Source organism: Electrona antarctica (genome assembly GCF_951216825.1).
Source record: "Electrona antarctica genome assembly, chromosome: 19".
In the NCBI taxonomy this organism is placed as follows: Eukaryota; Metazoa; Chordata; class Actinopteri; order Myctophiformes; family Myctophidae; genus Electrona; species Electrona antarctica.
The window spans coordinates 4574200-4591518 of record NC_136800.1 but is presented as its reverse complement, the minus strand read 5'-3'; the positions used below and the strand labels follow the sequence as shown (position 1 = coordinate 4591518).

The 17319-nt window shown below is 43.5% G+C and overlaps 3 protein-coding genes across 3 annotated transcripts; all 3 read right to left on the bottom strand.

Moving 5' to 3' along the window:
• Nucleotides 1-3742: 3742 nt before the first annotated feature.
• LOC306943311 (forkhead box C1-A-like) lies at nucleotides 3743-6156 on the bottom strand. The gene has a single exon (XM_079529553.1). The coding sequence runs from the start codon at nucleotides 5776-5778 to the stop codon at nucleotides 4234-4236; it is 1545 nt and encodes a 514-aa protein (XP_079385679.1). The 5' UTR covers nucleotides 5779-6156; the 3' UTR covers nucleotides 3743-4233.
• A 4027-nt stretch (nucleotides 6157-10183) lies between these two features.
• On the bottom strand, nucleotides 10184-10588 carry LOC306943584 (small ribosomal subunit protein eS17-like; the record flags this gene model as incomplete). Its single annotated transcript, XM_079530005.1, has 1 exon — nucleotides 10184-10588. One exon carries the CDS (start codon nucleotides 10586-10588, stop codon nucleotides 10184-10186), a length of 405 nt encoding a protein of 134 aa, XP_079386131.1.
• A 5016-nt stretch (nucleotides 10589-15604) lies between these two features.
• On the bottom strand, nucleotides 15605-16450 carry LOC306943710 (DNA repair protein complementing XP-A cells homolog; the record flags this gene model as incomplete). Its single annotated transcript, XM_079530239.1, has 1 exon — nucleotides 15605-16450. One exon carries the CDS (start codon nucleotides 16448-16450, stop codon nucleotides 15605-15607), a length of 846 nt encoding a protein of 281 aa, XP_079386365.1.
• Between the last annotated feature and the right edge of the window lie 869 nt (nucleotides 16451-17319).

Below are 17319 nucleotides of genomic sequence, written 5' to 3'. Positions count from 1 at the left end.
CAACAAAAATAGCACCCGGTTGTGGACGTATAGAAACAAAAAAATAAAACAAAAAAAAGTGTTGGTTATTAGTCCTCCTCTATATCTTCATGCGTCTTGATCTGATGCGGTGTATATATGGATGGACACGATGCATTACGCACAGAGAAGCGCTTCATTTCCATTCACTTTATTTGCTTTGCCATTTATAAAGTTCTGTTTATATTACAACAACAAAGGTTTATTGTTTATCGTCATGCTTTTTAAAAAGCAGTTAACGTTGTAATCTATATGGCATTGGCACCTCGTCCCTTTCTTTTTTCTTGCTGTTGTTTTTACAGTTACGAACTTTGACCTTTATATATTCACAGCATTATTATTCTCTGGTGGTCCTTGTCCATGATCCCACATGGCTTCTCCTGTCGTTTTCAGATTGGAATTATTAATAGTATACCGCAACTGTTCAATTATAATATAATATATGGTCATTTATTTGAAACCACATGTCGCATTTGTTCTAATTTAGGCCTATATGTTTTTTTAAATTAGCATAACGTATGATAAACTTAATTATTCCTTCCCATGTAGAAAAAACCCAAAACAATAAAAAATGAATAAAAATAACAGTTTTGTTCACCTAATAAAACGTTCTAATAGTTGTTGTTTGTTTTGCTTTTTAATTTTTAATTTTACAAATAGCATTCTGATTAGTGATTACTATATAGGCTTATATATACGCATGATGAGGTGTTGTGTTTAGTTGAATATCAAAGGCATGCATGCAGAACACAGTCACTTTTGTCTTTGGTATTTGACCCAATGAAATGAGGGAGTGTTATAGAGAGGACGGGTGTGTGTGTGTGTGTGTGTGTGTGTGTGTGTGTGTGTGTGTGTGTGTGTGTGTGTGTGTGTGTGTGTGTGTGTGTGTGTGTGTGTGTGTGTGTGTGTGTGTGTGTGTGTGTGTTGACGCGCATGCATGCGAATCCGTGCATTTTAAGGAATGTAGCGGAACATCTCGGGAAAACAGAAGAAAGGTGACGCGAATGTCGAACATAAAGCCCAAGACAGACAGCAGTGCCGATGTCATGCCCTCCTCCCCTGCCCTGAAGAGAAAACACCCAACAAAATTAATAATACATCACAAATCTAAATAGGAGCAAGCCTGATGTCTAAACTCTGCACAGCAATTTACTATTATAACGTATGGTATAGCCTATAATAATAACTTGAACCCCATGCAGTATCCCGTGATGTGCTGCGGGGAAACATTAGCCAAAAAAATAGCAGATCTGCAAGCTCACGCACGCACGGTGTGTAGATGTGGTTGGTGACGGTGTAGAAGGAAAAAAGTGGTCCAGTTGAAACTCACATCGGTTTTACTATAGAGTTTAAGTGGTTGAAGAGTTTTGTCAATTCATTTATTTCGTATATGTCCTAAACAAATTTGACCATGCATGAATGTCTAGATTATTATTTTTTTTTTCTACAGTTGTGTTGTTATATATCCCATAATATACAGGGCAGGCTATATACCTATATTGGAGTCGCACCGTGTCCTGTTATATTGTTGATGGCGCTCTGGCGCGGCCGACATCCTCCTCATTGACCCCCATCTCAAGTCTCTGCCTTTTCCGTCTCGTGAAAAATGATTCCAGCGCTCTGATTGAATTTTATTCCTTCCTGACCCTGTGAGGACGCCATCAATCTTTGGGCTAACACGACGTTTGTTTATTAGACCTACTTGAGGGGGAAAAGGATCTAATGGCTTTTATGAGCCTGATTACACAGTTTGCTGCAGGAGTGAGAGAATCCAGTGAGCCATTTGTACCTCGAAAGCTTAATTGAAAAATGATTGTTTGCCAGTTGGATGATTTTTGATGTTTTTTTCTTTGTTTCTGTGACGGGCGTATAATGTGCCTATAACAACAGAGACACGTGAACACAAAACGTGTTATTATGAGAGGATAATCGATATCTCGAGCCTCTCCGCTGCTGCTTTGGTTGTAGCCTAACTATTAAAATGTATAATATTGCTTTGATTTAATGTTCCAAATGACGCATCCAATGCACGCCACGGGGCAAATGCCGGTGTATGGAATCTGTCACAATTATGAATGTCAAGTTTTCCACCATCCTCTCCTTATTTCTGTAAAAAACTAGAAAATGTTGAGAGAAATAATAAATAATATGCACGTAAAAATGCATATTAATTCATAATCCACCATTATGATGTTATTTGGGAGATTCTGATTCTGAGAATGTGACAAATGTAGCAATGATTATGACGATTGTTATTATTTAGTATTATTGTTTACAAAGCAATTCCCATATATAGGCTAAGCATTTTACGCACACACAATTATAACAAAATCCGCAAAAACGTTAATATTTGAATATATTCAGCATGAATAGGCCTATCAAGCCTAATGCGTACACTACAGTATTTGCAAAACGAAGACATGCTAAACGGTTATTGTTTGACTGCATCCAAAAAAGAAAGAAAGAAAAGAAAAGAAAAGTATACTATTTAGAATATTTGAATTTCAGTCCAGGAAAGAATCATAACAGTATACCAAAACGTTATAAGTAGTTTGAGTGTTATTACTATTTGAATAAAAGTGAGCAATTTAATTTAAATAAATCGAGGTGACACAAATGATATAACAATGAAACAATATAGTGTGATGGACCTCAGTAAATTGCTTTGATTGCTAGATATTTAGTATATTCTATAGATTTACATTGCAATCCAATGCAGTTACGTATAAAATAAAATACATTGTCACTATATATATTAGCCTATATATGCGCCCATGCGATGTTGCAGTTTCACGTTAGATCTTTTATGTTTTTACGGTTCTTTTTTTTTTAACAATCCAACCATAGCTATACTCTCCGGTGACAACAAGAATATGTTTGGCATGCGCGGTATGATATTAACTAAGTAATGGAATGCAGCGGTAAACACACGTGGCTGTCCAAAACAAAGTTGTGTATATAGTGTGTGGACTTTAGCAGCCTGCTTCTGCACCAGGCTTCAACAGGACCTGCATGCACGGGGTCGACACGGTGTCAGACAGCGGGAGATAAACATTTAAATTGTGAATTATATGTAATTATAAATTAAGATGTCCCTGCACACTTTGCTGCATATACGTTTGGACGTCACATTTGCTTATGATCTTGGTTATTATCGGTCCCTTGCATGCCCCCCCCCCTTCCTTTACAAGTTGAACAACTAAATTATATTTGCACTTTTTTTTAACTTAACGGATACTGGTTTAGTTGATGTGAGTAAATTACATTTCATTTTCTGAAGTCCTAATATAGCATATAGCCTGATATTCAATGTTGACAGATTTATGGCGACTGTATAAGCTCCAATAGTCCAATAGAGCCATTTCTGTTTCCCATGCAGTCTCTTCCCATTCTATACCCTGTTGATAAAAAAAAGAAAACAAGAAAGAAAGAAGGGGGCGGGGGTCGCAAATTCACGATATTTTATATTAGGGTGAGCTATAATCCGCTCTAAAATGTTTATCAATAATTGCTAACCTTTGATTGAGACTTTAACTACTCCTATGTGACATTAGGGAGTTACCAAAGCAGCGGAACACATGCAGGGTCAAATGTGTTTCATAAGAGGCCTATTTGCCTCCCACACACACAGCATTAACTGCAAGGCGCGCACGACGAGCCTCAGCCTATACACACCATAAAACATATGTCTACTAAATTCGTTTTTTTTAAGAAACCAGTCGTATTTAAACTCACATAAAATGAACAATTTATTAAACAAACAATGCAAATCCTTCAGAATACTTTTCAACAAAAGATGAATCTTTGAAATAGTACGACGATATACAAGTTCCTTTTTTTCTTTTATAATGGAACAATTTCGGACAATTAAGGCAATTCAATTTAGAAACACTTTTTTGGTGTTTGGTCCATAATATCTGGCTACAGTTTAGAAATAAATTACTATATGCAATTTACATATTATAATATGTCCATGAAAACTGACATATCCCTAAACATAATATAAAGTCACAAAAGCGAGAAGAGACTTACGTGTCGGCAGTAACACTGTTCTGTATAAACCAAGATCAAGTCATGCTGTCTTTTGAGTATTCTGTTTCATATTATGTCCATGGTAGGTAGGTAGGCCCAGGCGAGTGAAACGATTCACTGGGTGTATTCATTGAGAAACCACCATGGGGGAAAATCAAAGCCCCCCTATAGATATATTTTTGGTCAGAACTTGCTGCAGTCATACACGAAAGCTCCCGAAGTGCGATAGAGGGACTGGCTCGGCGGGAAGGACATTTGACAGCTGTTATTCCCGTTCACCGGCGAGTTGTTCAAGCCGATCCGCTGAGACTCGAACATCTCTCGCACGGCGTGGAAGTTCTGCTGCTGGCCCGGGTAGGCGGCGCCCAGGTGGCCCAGGGGGTCGCCCGCCTGGTTGAGGTACCACGAGGTGAGCCTCCCCTGGTGAGGGTGGTGCCCTCCCTCCTGCCCCACGACAGAGTTTAGGTTACCGTGGCCGCTCAGAGAGGCCGCCGTGGTCGTGATGGAGTAATCTGGCAACGTTTCGTCCACGCCGGCGGTGGTGCTCGGAGGAGCGAGGTGACCCGACCTGTCGCCGCCGCCGGCCGCGTATAAACTCATGGCCTGCATGTTACAATGATAGGTCGCGTTCGAGGTAGTGGAGATCGAGTTTTGGTTACAGGGCGAGCTGCTATAGACCGAAGACGTCTGGTGGCTGGGGGAATAGTTTAAGGACAACGACGGCGTTATACCTGTCCGGGTGGTGGAGGCTATAAGGCTCGGGGGGAGCTCGCCGCCGGCTCCCTGCTGCGGGGACCCGCGCAGAGAGGTCATGATGTTGTCCACGCTGAAGCCTTGCGTCGAGGCCTGGCCGTGGCCTCCGTGGTGCTGCTGCTGGTGCTGCTGCTGGTGCTGCTGCTGGTGGTGGTGGTGGTCGGAGGAGGAGGATCCGTCCATGCCGATGGAGCGGTTGGAGGAAGGGATGCTGTGCGGGCTGCCGCCGCTGCTCGACATGCTGCTGCTGCTGTCCGGACTCTCGATTTTGGGCACGGCGCCCAGGGAGGGCGAGTCGGCCTGCGGCGGCGTCGCGTTGCCGTTCTCCGTCTTAATATCCTGGATCCTCACCGGCTGAGAGGAGCCCTGCACCGGCTGCTCCTCCCGGCCTCCTCCTCCTCCTCCCCGGGTCGGAGTCTCCTTCTGGACCCGGTCCTCCTTTTCTTTCAGCGCGTCCTTCTTTTTAAACCTCCGCCTCCGCCTCAAAAAGCTCCCGTTTTCGAACATGTTGTAAGAGTCCGGGTCCAGGGTCCAGTAGCTCCCCTTGCCCGGCTTCTTGTCGTCTCGGGGCACCTTGACGAAGCACTCGTTCAGAGACAGGTTGTGTCTGATGCTGTTCTGCCAGCCCTGCTTGTTGTCTCTGTAGAACGGGAACCTCTCCATGATGAACTGATAAATCCCGTTCAGGGTCACCTTCTTGTCGGGCGAGTTCTGGATAGCCATGGTGATGAGCGCGATGTAACTGTACGGGGGCTTGACCATATCCTTCGGCTGTGGCTGCGGGGTGTACGGTCCATAAGCCCGCGCCATGCTCCCGCCGTACTGGTCGTGCGCCGCGTGAGAGTACATGTTCATGGGCGCCGGCATGCCGGCGTATCCTCCGCCGGCCGCGGCCCGGTAGTAGCTCGGGTCGCCGCTGATGTAAGGCACGACGCCCAGCGAGTTGGGACTGGAAACGGAGTAGCGTGCCTGCATGATGTTCGCCTCCTCCTCCGCCGCTATTCGATCCGCCGAGAAGAAGGAACGCTCCAGAAGACGCAGCCCGGAGAGGTCCACGTTTATTCCCCTCCTCTGACTCACTGGAAGCCCGAGGTTGCTTCAAATCACAGTCGCTTGACTTGACTGTCCGCTCAATTTAAAAACAATGGCCTAATAATAACGGTGGAGCTTTGATTAGGATCTTAGCAGTGTTTAAGCTGTTGCCATCTCTGTGCGGTTCTGAAGCACACGTTGAAAAAGTTCTGAACTCCACTACTACACACGGGACTTTTGCTTTGCGCAGTTAAATTCTTTCCTCCTTTTTTGCTGCCCAGTGGAGCTCCTCCCAAAAACAAAAAGGATCCACGTCGTCCAATTGGAAGTCAGGCCAGTAATACTAAGAGCAGGAATGGAACCGGCTCCTGGCCACACACAGGGCTGTAGAACAACCATGAGGAGGTGTCGGTAACTCCCAGCCCACTTCCAGCCAACATTTCAGACGTGAGAACGCAGCTCACATACACACAATCAGACTATGGCATCTTGCATATTGCTGCAGACTGCATGGGGAAGGGAGGGGGGGAAAACTATGACATGCCACTGTATTATTTATTACACATAAAAATATATATGCAAACTTCAAAAGTGGCACACTAATATCAATTGACAATTGAATTTGATATGTGCAGACCTCTCTCTTGTTCGTCAATGTTCTTTGTCAATATAGGGACTTGGGGGGGGGGAGTGGGCCTGCAATCATGGGATTTTAACACACACGTGAGGCGCGTTTGCCACTGATTTAATTGATTGAGCGAAAAGAAACATTAGCCGCTAGAATTCGATACAATAATGAATTATCGCCTTTCCCCCATTTTAGCGACTTGTGCTGCTACTGATGCTGACTGTTATATTTTTCAATCAACGGATCGCAACCGGATCAAAGCAAAGCACAAGAGTGCTTCACATCGTTGGCAGTGGGCGGTATGTGTTGATCTCATAACAGCGAGAATAGGGACAGGTCGGCTGAGATTGACCAAAGGTGTTGATCGTTAAAATATTCAGGGGAAGATTAAAAGACGAGGAGCCAAATGGCATTGCAATGACACCTTTAAGGCTTAACGTGTCGTTTTTCACCAAAAATAGGCCTAACAGTTATATTAAGGTCTTCAATACACATAATTATAGGCCTATATATTCCAGTTTTGTTTGGCCTAAGAATCCAAACAGCTTCTTCTACTTTTTGGGGTTTAATTTTATTTAGAATTTAAATTATTATGGTAGTTCAAGTTAAATTGGGCTATTTGTGCCCATGCAGTTGCCATTTTTATGGCTTAATTGATTTAATCAGCCAGACGTTCGATTGATTCCGTTTTTCAAATGTATATTTGTTGATAGGCCTATATACCCCTATATCTATTTTCAAAGTTTGCGCAGAAATAATATTCGAAATGGTTGGTAAAACAAAAAAATCGGAAGGCTTTTGGGTCTATATAGGGTATAAAAAAAGAAGATGCCCATCGTTGTGTTGCCCTGCGTTTTGCAGGCCTATTTGGGCTCTACTCGCCCACTGCTTCATGGCAGGCCTTATAGTGCGAAAGAAGCGAGTAGGCATGAAATTGTTAATGTTCATTTTAAGGCAAAGTTACGGTCACATATATAGCTCTAATCCTATGCAGCTCGTCTTAATTAAACGGCCGTGCACTGGCCTGCTGCTCCGCCGGTCTCCTCTTACATGGACCCGGGAATGAACTTTTTCCACAGCCTCGGGGCTGTTTATACAATTCACAACGTCCCTTTTACTTTTAATCCCGTGCATGGTCTGTCCACGTATAGTCCCATATAGACATGTTAGGTTATCGACGTTATTAGTGAAGAAAACCATGCAGGGTTTTATTTTATTTTTTATTTGTATTTGTTTTATTCATATAGGGGCTATATACGTATAGGCTAGATTTTGAATTGACCTATACTTTCTTTGAAATGTACCCATTCTACAAACTGTACATTTGTTCAATAGATTTTTCAATCAATCAATCAATCAATAAGACTATCGCACAAGTGATGAGAACGTTGGTGATTGGGTTAACGATTTAAGGTGCATAATGCATATACTAATGTATATTGGGGAATGGGGATACATGCGCCAGCAAAGCCATGCGCACTGTAATGTGGAGTCGACTATATACACTGTAATGTGGAGTCGACTATAGTAATAATATATTTCTGGAAGCAAACACATGATGAAGTTGATGGTCATAGCAAATTAATAAATATTTTGCGCCGTTATTTTATTTGATAGACCCATGCATTTATGACGGTTACCATATACCACTAAGGTATTACATGTATGTTGACTTTGATCCACTCGTAGCCTATTATAATAAAGGAGCATAAAATACACGTTTTAGTTTTGTTTTCGTGTGCGTTTGATTGCATTCAACACCCATACAAAAAATAAACATTGTTACCCCCCCCCCACACACACACACACACACACACACACACACACACACACACACACACACACACACACACACACACACACACACACACGCGCGCGCGCGCGCGTGTGTGTGTGTGTGTGTGTGTGTGTGTGTGTGTGTGTGTGTGTGTGTGTGTGTGTGTGTGTGTGAGAGAGAGAGAGCAGATGACTATATAAGAGAGAGTAAGAGAGGGGTATGCGAAAGAGAAAAAGAGGGGTGGGCGGGGGTTGTAATGAAGTTAAAAGGTTGGAGGTGAAACGAGACCCTTTTCCCCAGTCACAAAAATAGGCCTCTTCAATGTTCACTGGGCTATTGGCTCCCTCTAGTGGGTAAATAGGGAAACGTTTTAGTATAGCCTATATTCCCAAAAAGCAAAACGGTGCATGGCCACTGGCCACTTTCCGTGTGATCGTAAATTACCCCCCCCCCCCCCCCCCCCTGGAAATGTATTGAATTTGAGTATTGAAGGCATCGTAAAATGTGGTGAGAAGTCAGTGGAATATTATGCAAAGTGTGAAAACATGTATTGAGTTGTCTAACTTGTCTCTATTTTGCTGACTTAAAAATCTACCTTAAACCCAAAACCGTGGTAGGTCGGTTCATTGAAAAGACTCTACTGCCATCACGCGTTCAAAGTCAACAATACATGTATACGATTAACCTTAGAACGGTTAGCAAAGCAATGGGCAATGAACAAATTGGCCATTAATCATGTGAAACACGAATAAGCGCAGCCAGGACGTATCCAACGATTCCAACCACATTCAAATGCTTGAACAAATATAAATGTAGTCTACTGATGCCAGGCAGCTGGACGGTTGTCTATAAAATCAAGAGGTTGAAAACCCAGCTGGGTACCAGGAAGTGCAAGGAAGTTACCTCAGTCTCAGTCCCCAGTTAATTATGCTCTCAGGCTGACTTGACACTCCTAGATACAAAGACTAACACAGATGAGTGCGGGATAATGTTTGGAGTGTGCTAGGAGCTGCCAACCACAACAAAACATTTTCTGAACTCTAATCATTTTGCCTAGTATATGAGACCACGAGTCCCAGTCCAGTCAGCATGTGTTCTGCATGATGTGAAGCAGCATCTTCTGCTTGATTTATCCAGCTACGTCCGGCTAACCACTTTAAAGATTTGAAGTCATATTCATTCATTCATTCATTCATTCAGATTACTAGAGTGCATGGGGCACTGGCCTACTTAGTTATATATGTCTGTCCCTTTTATGCCCATAGGTGGAGTTCTTTGTGCTGGCTCTGGGCAACGGTGTATCCGACGGACTCGACACCGGGCTGCACTGCACAAATTTGAAGTCGGTGGGGCGAACGGTTCTCGAGTTACGTGGATTACTGTACGTACAGAGACATTTATTTTATACATAGATGTTTTGTTGGGATACTATATCAAATATTTTAGGAAATGTTTTATGTTATCTATTTCAAATAGAGTGAAATAGAGTGAGTCTAGAGTCTAGAGCTGGTTTATTTTATTTTATTTTATTTTATTTTATTTTATTTTATTTTATTTTATTTTATTTTATTTTATTTTATTTTATTTTATTTTATTTTATTTTATTTTATTTTATTTTATTTTATTTTATTTTATTTTATTTTATTTTATTTTATTTTATTTTATTTTATTTTATTTTATTTTATTTTATTTTATTTTATTTTATTTTATTTTATTTTATTTTATTTTATTTTATTTTATTTTATTGAGCACCTGCCCCTCAAAACGTCTGGTCTGTGCACGCCACTGATGATGCTGTTGGCACGATGGTCTCGACCATGAAATGTTTCACATCATCCAAGAATCTGCCTTCTTCAGTTCGACACGCGCACGTGTCTGGAGTAATAGGCTACGAGGCTACTATAGTACAAATCGCCATAGCTTCGTGAGCCACAAAAAGCCCATTAAACGCCTCGTGGCTGCTTGAAGTTCATCCCCACCGCGGGCCGAGTCACCTGCACTTCGGACAGACCACCCCAATCCAATAGTTCGAGCATCTCCTTGGTGTCGGGGTCAACCTTAATGACCTCCTGGTGCAGAGCAGACACCTCTGGCACAAAGTTATCTCTCCTCTCTCTCTCGTCCTCCTGCAGTTTGATGGAGATCCCGTTCACTGGTCCCCTCTGAATACGCCCCATCAGGTGGGTCACGTAACCGGCTATCTTGTTGCGGAGTTTCTTGCTGGGGATGATGGCGACCTCGTCGCACACCCTCTTATTGGTGTGGAAGTCGTTCCCGAGCCGGGTGTAATATTTCTCTGTAATCACACCTGCAGCCTTCTTCACAGTCTTGGTCCTTACACGTCCCATCTTGGATTTCAAAAAGAATAATTTGCACTGAATACTTATACATACAGACACTTATATTGAGTATATAAGTGTCTATAAGTGACTATGCCCACATATGGACTTGTCTGATGTCACAATATTGACATCATCCAATGCTGTGTACCCAAACATGAACGTGCTTGTCAGCAATACCTCAGCAACGGGCAGGCGAGTTTTTTTCAAGTTTACTATCTATCTATTAATGCACCATGTCTCTGTACGTCTGTCTGTACTGTACGTCTGTCTGTGTATGTCTGTAATCCACATAACTCGAGAGCTGTTCGCCCCACCGACTTCAAATTCGACACATGCGTTCCCACACCCCCACAGGGAGTGCCCGGTTGTCAAGTCGGTCGGACCCACTGTTGTCCGGAACCGCCACAAGAGGCCTCTGCCCGGGCTCTGGACAGGGCCCCTGCCCATGGTCCATATATGGAGCTGGCCTGTTCTGAGTCTTCTGACATCACAACACTCCATATTTGGGCATGCCTGACACAGAACTCCATATATAGGAATAAAGGGACACAAAGAGACAGATCCAGAAATCTCCATATATGGGCATAAAAGGGACACAGAGAGATGGGTGGAACGGGTACTCTGACCCGGGTACAACGGGTATTGCATAGCCGGGTGGGGCATGGATCTCCAACTTCCATCGTTACCGACTCAGTGCTCTACAGCCGGGCACCGATCTAGTAGCCTAAATTTGAAGTTGTGCGTGTGTCTGTCTGTCTGCGATGGAAGGAGGATTACACAATATGGACGTGTCACGGGGCAGCCCGTGCCCCATAGACGAATCCATGGAGCTGTAAGCAATCAATGGTGAGGTGTCAAGATGGGCTTACTGTGACACCTCAGCTATGGCACCGAACATTTCCCACAAAAATAGGGTTATGAGATTTCATGCAAAGTTACTTAAATCAAATTATCAGAGTACCCCATTAAACAATAGAGGGTATGCACGTGACATCATCATCAAACCAGGAAGTTATGCAGGAACGCCCACTGAGTGGCAAAAAACTACTTTCTGGCCTTGACAGCCCATTCATCCAAACAGAAAAGTCCTATCTGATTGCATTAAACAACATTAAACAATGTTAAACTCACTTTGCATGTTGCTTTGCCACTCGATGTGCCATTCACTTTAAGCATGCGTATACCCTCTATACAGGTCTATAGCACAAATATTATTCCACCAAAATTATAATAAACATAGTCAGCTGAATAAAGTAGCATTTTAAAATCATTATTAAATAATATTATCAATCAATCAATTATTATCAATTCAATGCTGTAGGCTATAGATTATAACCACAATGCATACATGTGTAGCTTTTACCTGCTATGCATGCCTTGATGATTTTGTTATATATATAGGCCTATACAGTAGGTTCACAATTAGCTGAAAGTGGGCTTTCTGGTGTTCTGTGACTGTCAGATGTTTTTGCCAAGATGTTGAATGGGGAAGAAGTTCCTTCAGAATCCTTCAGCGGGGCGGCTGTGGCTCAGGAGGTAGAGCAGGACGTCCAATGATCCCTGGGTCGACGGTTTGAATCCCGACTCCTCCTGTCCACATGCGTCAAAGTGTCCTTGGGCAAGACACTGACCCATGGATCATTGGTCGACCTGCTCTACCTCGACCTGCTCTACCTCCTGAGCCACAGCCGCCCGGGAAGTGAGGATGCTGGTGTTGATTGTTTGCCGCTTCACCTCCCAATGAATGGACCATTGTAAAGCGCTTTGAGTAAGCACGTAGTGCATAGAAAAGCGCTATAAAATGCAATCCATTATAATGTGCATGCGTGCCCTGCAGTTGATGGCTGAGCATGTGCTATAAGAGTGGGGGCGGCTGTGGCGCAGGAGGTAGAGCAGGTCGTCCAATGATCCCTGGGTCGACGGTTTGAATCCCGACTCCTCCTGTCCACATGTCGAAGTGTCCTTGCATGGGCACTGAACCCTATATTGCCTCCAATGAGCTGGTCGGTGTGAGCTTGCCACCATTGGTGTGTAAATGTGGCTGTTCGCCGCTTCACCTCCCAATGTATGAATGAATGAACCATTGTTCGCTTTGAGCCTATAAAAATGAAATTCATTAGAGTGTGATCGCAGATGGAGGCTCCAGAGGCCGAGGCCTAATGAGAGCCTTGGGTCAGATTGCAATTGCTGATGTCATATATCTAATAGTCCCTTCACCATCTGATGTTATGGCCTCTACTACCTGAAAAGCTACCTCCACATGTTCAAAGGTATATTTATGTGACACGACCCATTGCTGGAGCATGGAATGGTCAGTGGACAGTTCATAGAGTTCACCTTCATGAGGTACGGCCACAGTGCAGGTTATTTGAATAACCTTGAAGCAAGAGACCCTGAAGATCTTGAACCTGAGTTGTCACATCTGCTTCAAGATTGAGTCAGACATGAAAGAGAGGACAGGGATACTGCAATGTCTCCTCGATCCCGCATGTCTGATTTCGACACTCTCCTGGACCAAGGTCCTGTTCCATTAAGGAAACTATGGAGGAAACTAGACTACTAGTCTGGGAGAAAATAATGGGAAAGGGCATGCATGTACTTCAAAAACTTGCTGCACTACCACCAACACATCGATCATTCATTGAGAATGTTAAAGGGGAAAACCACCCATTTTCAACATTTTACCATGTCATTAATATACCTTAGAGCTGTTGTGTGGAAATAATAAAAAGGTTCCCCCATTCTGTGTTTCCTAGAACTGTAATTATGAAAAAAACACATCTTGATGACATCATCAAGATGTGTTTCACCATGTTAATGATTTTTTCAGACCTCTAGTTCTAGGAAACACAGAATGGGGGAACCTTTTTATTATTTCCACACAACAGCTCTAAGGTATATTAATGACATAGTAAAATGTTGAAAATGAGTGGAATGCCCCTTTAAGAGGACATTTCATGCAATAACCTAGCCAATGCCTGGTACTGAAACCTAAACACGCTGATCGACGTGACAATAACCCCGGCAACTCCAGTCAAGCTGATAATGTGGCACTTTGTTCCGCATTTTATGCTTGTCATCACTAACATAACGATTTAGATAAATACAGGAATCTTTGAATAGAGTTACTCAATTTGATAGGTGACTTATTGCCATAACGTTTGACATGTTATGTTATTGTAGGTTTTATCCCTGACGTGGACCAAATGTTATTACTGAAGCCAGTCTTTAGAAGCTTGAGTATTCTTGGAAAAATACGGCCAGCCCATATATCCAACTCCAACTGCTGTGCAAGTAAAACATGTGTCACACAAAAACATAATATACAATACACAATGTTGAAAACGACCTCAAACCAACAAGTTAAAAATCACACCTCTGTGAACTGAGCGGTGCAACTATAGTACTATACTGTTATTGTTACTTGCGCAAGCAGAGCTGCAGTACTGTAGTCGGCTGCGTATGACGGTGGCGTCGCTTGGCCAATCAGGGACCATGTATGTCGGTGGCGTCGCTCGGCCAATCAGGGACCAAGAACAGCGATCGGCTGGGTATGTGCAGAGTAATCTAGTAAGAGAGTGGTGACATGCTTTGATCTCGCCGCAAAGCGGGTGCCTATGGGCAATAGTTCCAAACATTGCTCCTATGGCTGGAACTATTCCATTGAGATATAATGAGCACTTCCGCATTCCATTGTTACAATGAGAGTCATTACTCTCTTACTAGATTACTCTGGGTATGTGTCGGTACATTCCACCAGTCAATGAGAAACCAGGTGTTCTCGATGATGTAACTAAAGTCTTTTTCAAAATTGGTATAAGGTCAATAGGGGGTATGTATTTGCTGTGTATGTGTGTACTCCACCGGGCAATGAGGGACCACTGACCACTGCTGCATTTAAAACTGCATTTGGTGAGCGCACCTCGTGGCGCGCTCTGCTTGCGCACAAGTTGGCAGCTCGACAGAGTGCATTTCTAGTTACTGTAGTTACAGTACAGCGCAAACCCCAGGTCACACAGCACTAGCCGCCCAACAGTGCCACCCCAGGTCACAGAGCACTACTGCAGCTGTCTGTGCTGAAATGGAGTTGGACATACATACAGGCGAAAAAAGAACACCCTCCCAGTATGTCAAAAGTTTAATATTCTGTAGTAGTAGTAGTTGCAGGGCAGGAGGGCAGCATAAACTAGTCTCTCAGTTTTCGTGATTTGCTTATATTGGAGTTAAAGGAGAATTCCATACTAGAAGGCTTTCTTACCTTTATTTGTAGTTGTTACGTCCCCACCAAAGAGGTCCAGGTGTTATTTTGTGCAAAAGCGCATTATTGGCTAGTTCCCCTACCATAAGCCCTCATTGAATTGCATTGAATTGAATGGGGCTATGGCGTGTTGTGCTAATTCGCTTATTTCCATTTTTGTGTATATATCCCCTCTTCATAATGTAAATAGTATCCCAAGCGGCACACTTTACTACTTATTTCGATGGAAATAAGCGAATTAGCACAAAAACCCAACCCCCATTGAGGTCTTATGGTAGGGGAAATAGCCAATAATGCACTTTTGCACAAAATAACACCTGGACATCTTTGGTGGGGACGTAACAACTACAAATAAAGGCCCACTAGTATGGAATTCTCCTTTAAGTGTGTGTATGGATGTGGGAAAGAAACTATTCCTGGATTGACTAACCTATATACCGCCTGCCAGGAGGGGTCAGTATAGGTCAAAGAGGTGGTGGACGTGCAGGGGGTGTGGGTGCTTGATTATGTTTCGTTTCAGTGGCCCTGCTGAGATAGCGAGGTAGCAATGTCCCCCTGGGCACCGGGATGGCAGTGCATGGGCAGCCACTTTCTGTTCTGCAGCAGAGCAACCTGCGTACCATATATACGTATATATATACCACACTGATCGTTGCCGAGGAGAAAGCCAACAGCTTCCACTCTGTGTTGTGTCTCCTAGAATAATATCCTTGGATTTGTGGTGTTCAGCGACTGAGCACCATTGTGTGCGTGTATGCGTGTGTCTACATCTTCTCATAGGTGAGCTCATGTCCACAGGTGGTGCATGTTTTCTGGTAAAGGTCTTCCTCTTCATCCAGCAGCTCTTCGGGCCCATAGTCATGTTGGTGAACGCTGGCGTCTTTAGTCCACATGCTGCTCCGTACCGCCCTGCGGAGCTCTTTGACCTTCTTGTTGAAGCGTCTTTGTTTGTTCACCTCTCTGTTCTCCTCCCTGGTCTCCCTAGCGGCCTCTAGAGCCTCTTCCGAGCCCCACACCTCCATGCACCTCCTCTCTGCCTGCAGTTTGAGGTAGAGCTTCATGTCTCCCCAGCGGGGGTTGTGAGGGTTCTTCCTCACCGTAAATCTGAGCGGAGGTTCTCTCTTGTCCAGGTCACAGTCTTTGAGCAAGTACAGCTGCTTGGCTTCCGTACGGGAGATGAGCTTGTGTTTCTCGTCGCTGTCTCTGCAGCCGTCGCACACGGACAGGTCAAAAGTATTGCTGAGGTGGGAATCCATGAAACGTTTGTCACAGTCGTCACATATCAAGTAGTCCGGTTCCATCACTGGAGCTAGCTGGTGTACCACAGTCGTGACCCTGTGCTCCTCTTCTCCGTTCTCCTCTTCGTCAATGAAGAATCCAGCACCGGAGTCAATGATCCTGGACACTTTTGCCGAGGTCGCGCCCTCCACTGCGGCCACAGATCGGCTCGCTAGTCGGGCTTGACGAAGCATCAGCGCCCGCTGCCTGTTACGCTCGATTTTCGCCCGTACCGCGGCAGAGAGCTCAGTGGCGCCGGAGGTACCAATTTGGGAAGCATCTGAATCGGGGACAGATGCATCCAGCACCTCCGTTGATTCTGCCGAATCCATCTTTGATCCTTGGAATGACATTGACTAAATGTTAAATCAATGTTTTATATGTTGTGCCTTCATTTGTTTCTTTCTTCACTTCACGCTGTGGTTGTTACACCGTTGCGGGACAACTACGACAGCTCGCCTCCGGAATTTGACACCAGACCGTTTTTACGTTTCTCGATACAATATTTAGGTATTTGATATTAATTTGATCATACGCGATTATAAGGAACGGGAAGTCCTTCATTTTTCAGATACCGGTATAGCTATTAATTTCGCACATGGACTCACAGGTCTCCTTGATGCAAGATTACAGAAAATACTAACTTGACATTAGATTGAGGCATCAATTACTCACAGGGTGAGTTTACTGACAAGGTATTTGTTTAATGTGCATCACATGTGGATATCGGACTCCTCATGTGGCCAGTCTATATGATGTCATCTATGACATCATATATCATGATATCATCTATGACGTATTATGACTCCAAATTTGGGGGAAGGTTTCAGCCTGATCTGAGCTCTGTTGATTCCATTATCCCGGTGGTTGTTGTAGTAGGAGGCAAACAGAAAAGAGGGCTCTGGTGTGGCCTTTTCCAGTGCTGATGATGTTAGAAAGAAGTGAAGTGCAGCAGAGGGTTTATTTGTAATTGAAAGCTGTTAAAGCGTATGGGTGGGAAGATATGGGTATACCGCACAATACGATGTCTGTGGCGATATTAGGCCCTCGGTAATGATAATATCACGATGTTTGATATATTGCGATATTCAATATATTGCAAGAGATTTCAATGTATATGATATATCACGATATCTGTAACTGAAATTTAAAAAAAAAATAACCATAAAAGGCAAAAAAAAATATATATATATTTATTCCA

What these genes read in the sequence shown, in the direction of transcription:
- LOC306943311 (XM_079529553.1), bottom strand. Translation starts at nt 5,778, where the DNA reads ATGCAGGCACGCTACTCCGTTTCCAGTCCCAACTCGCTGGGCGTCGTG.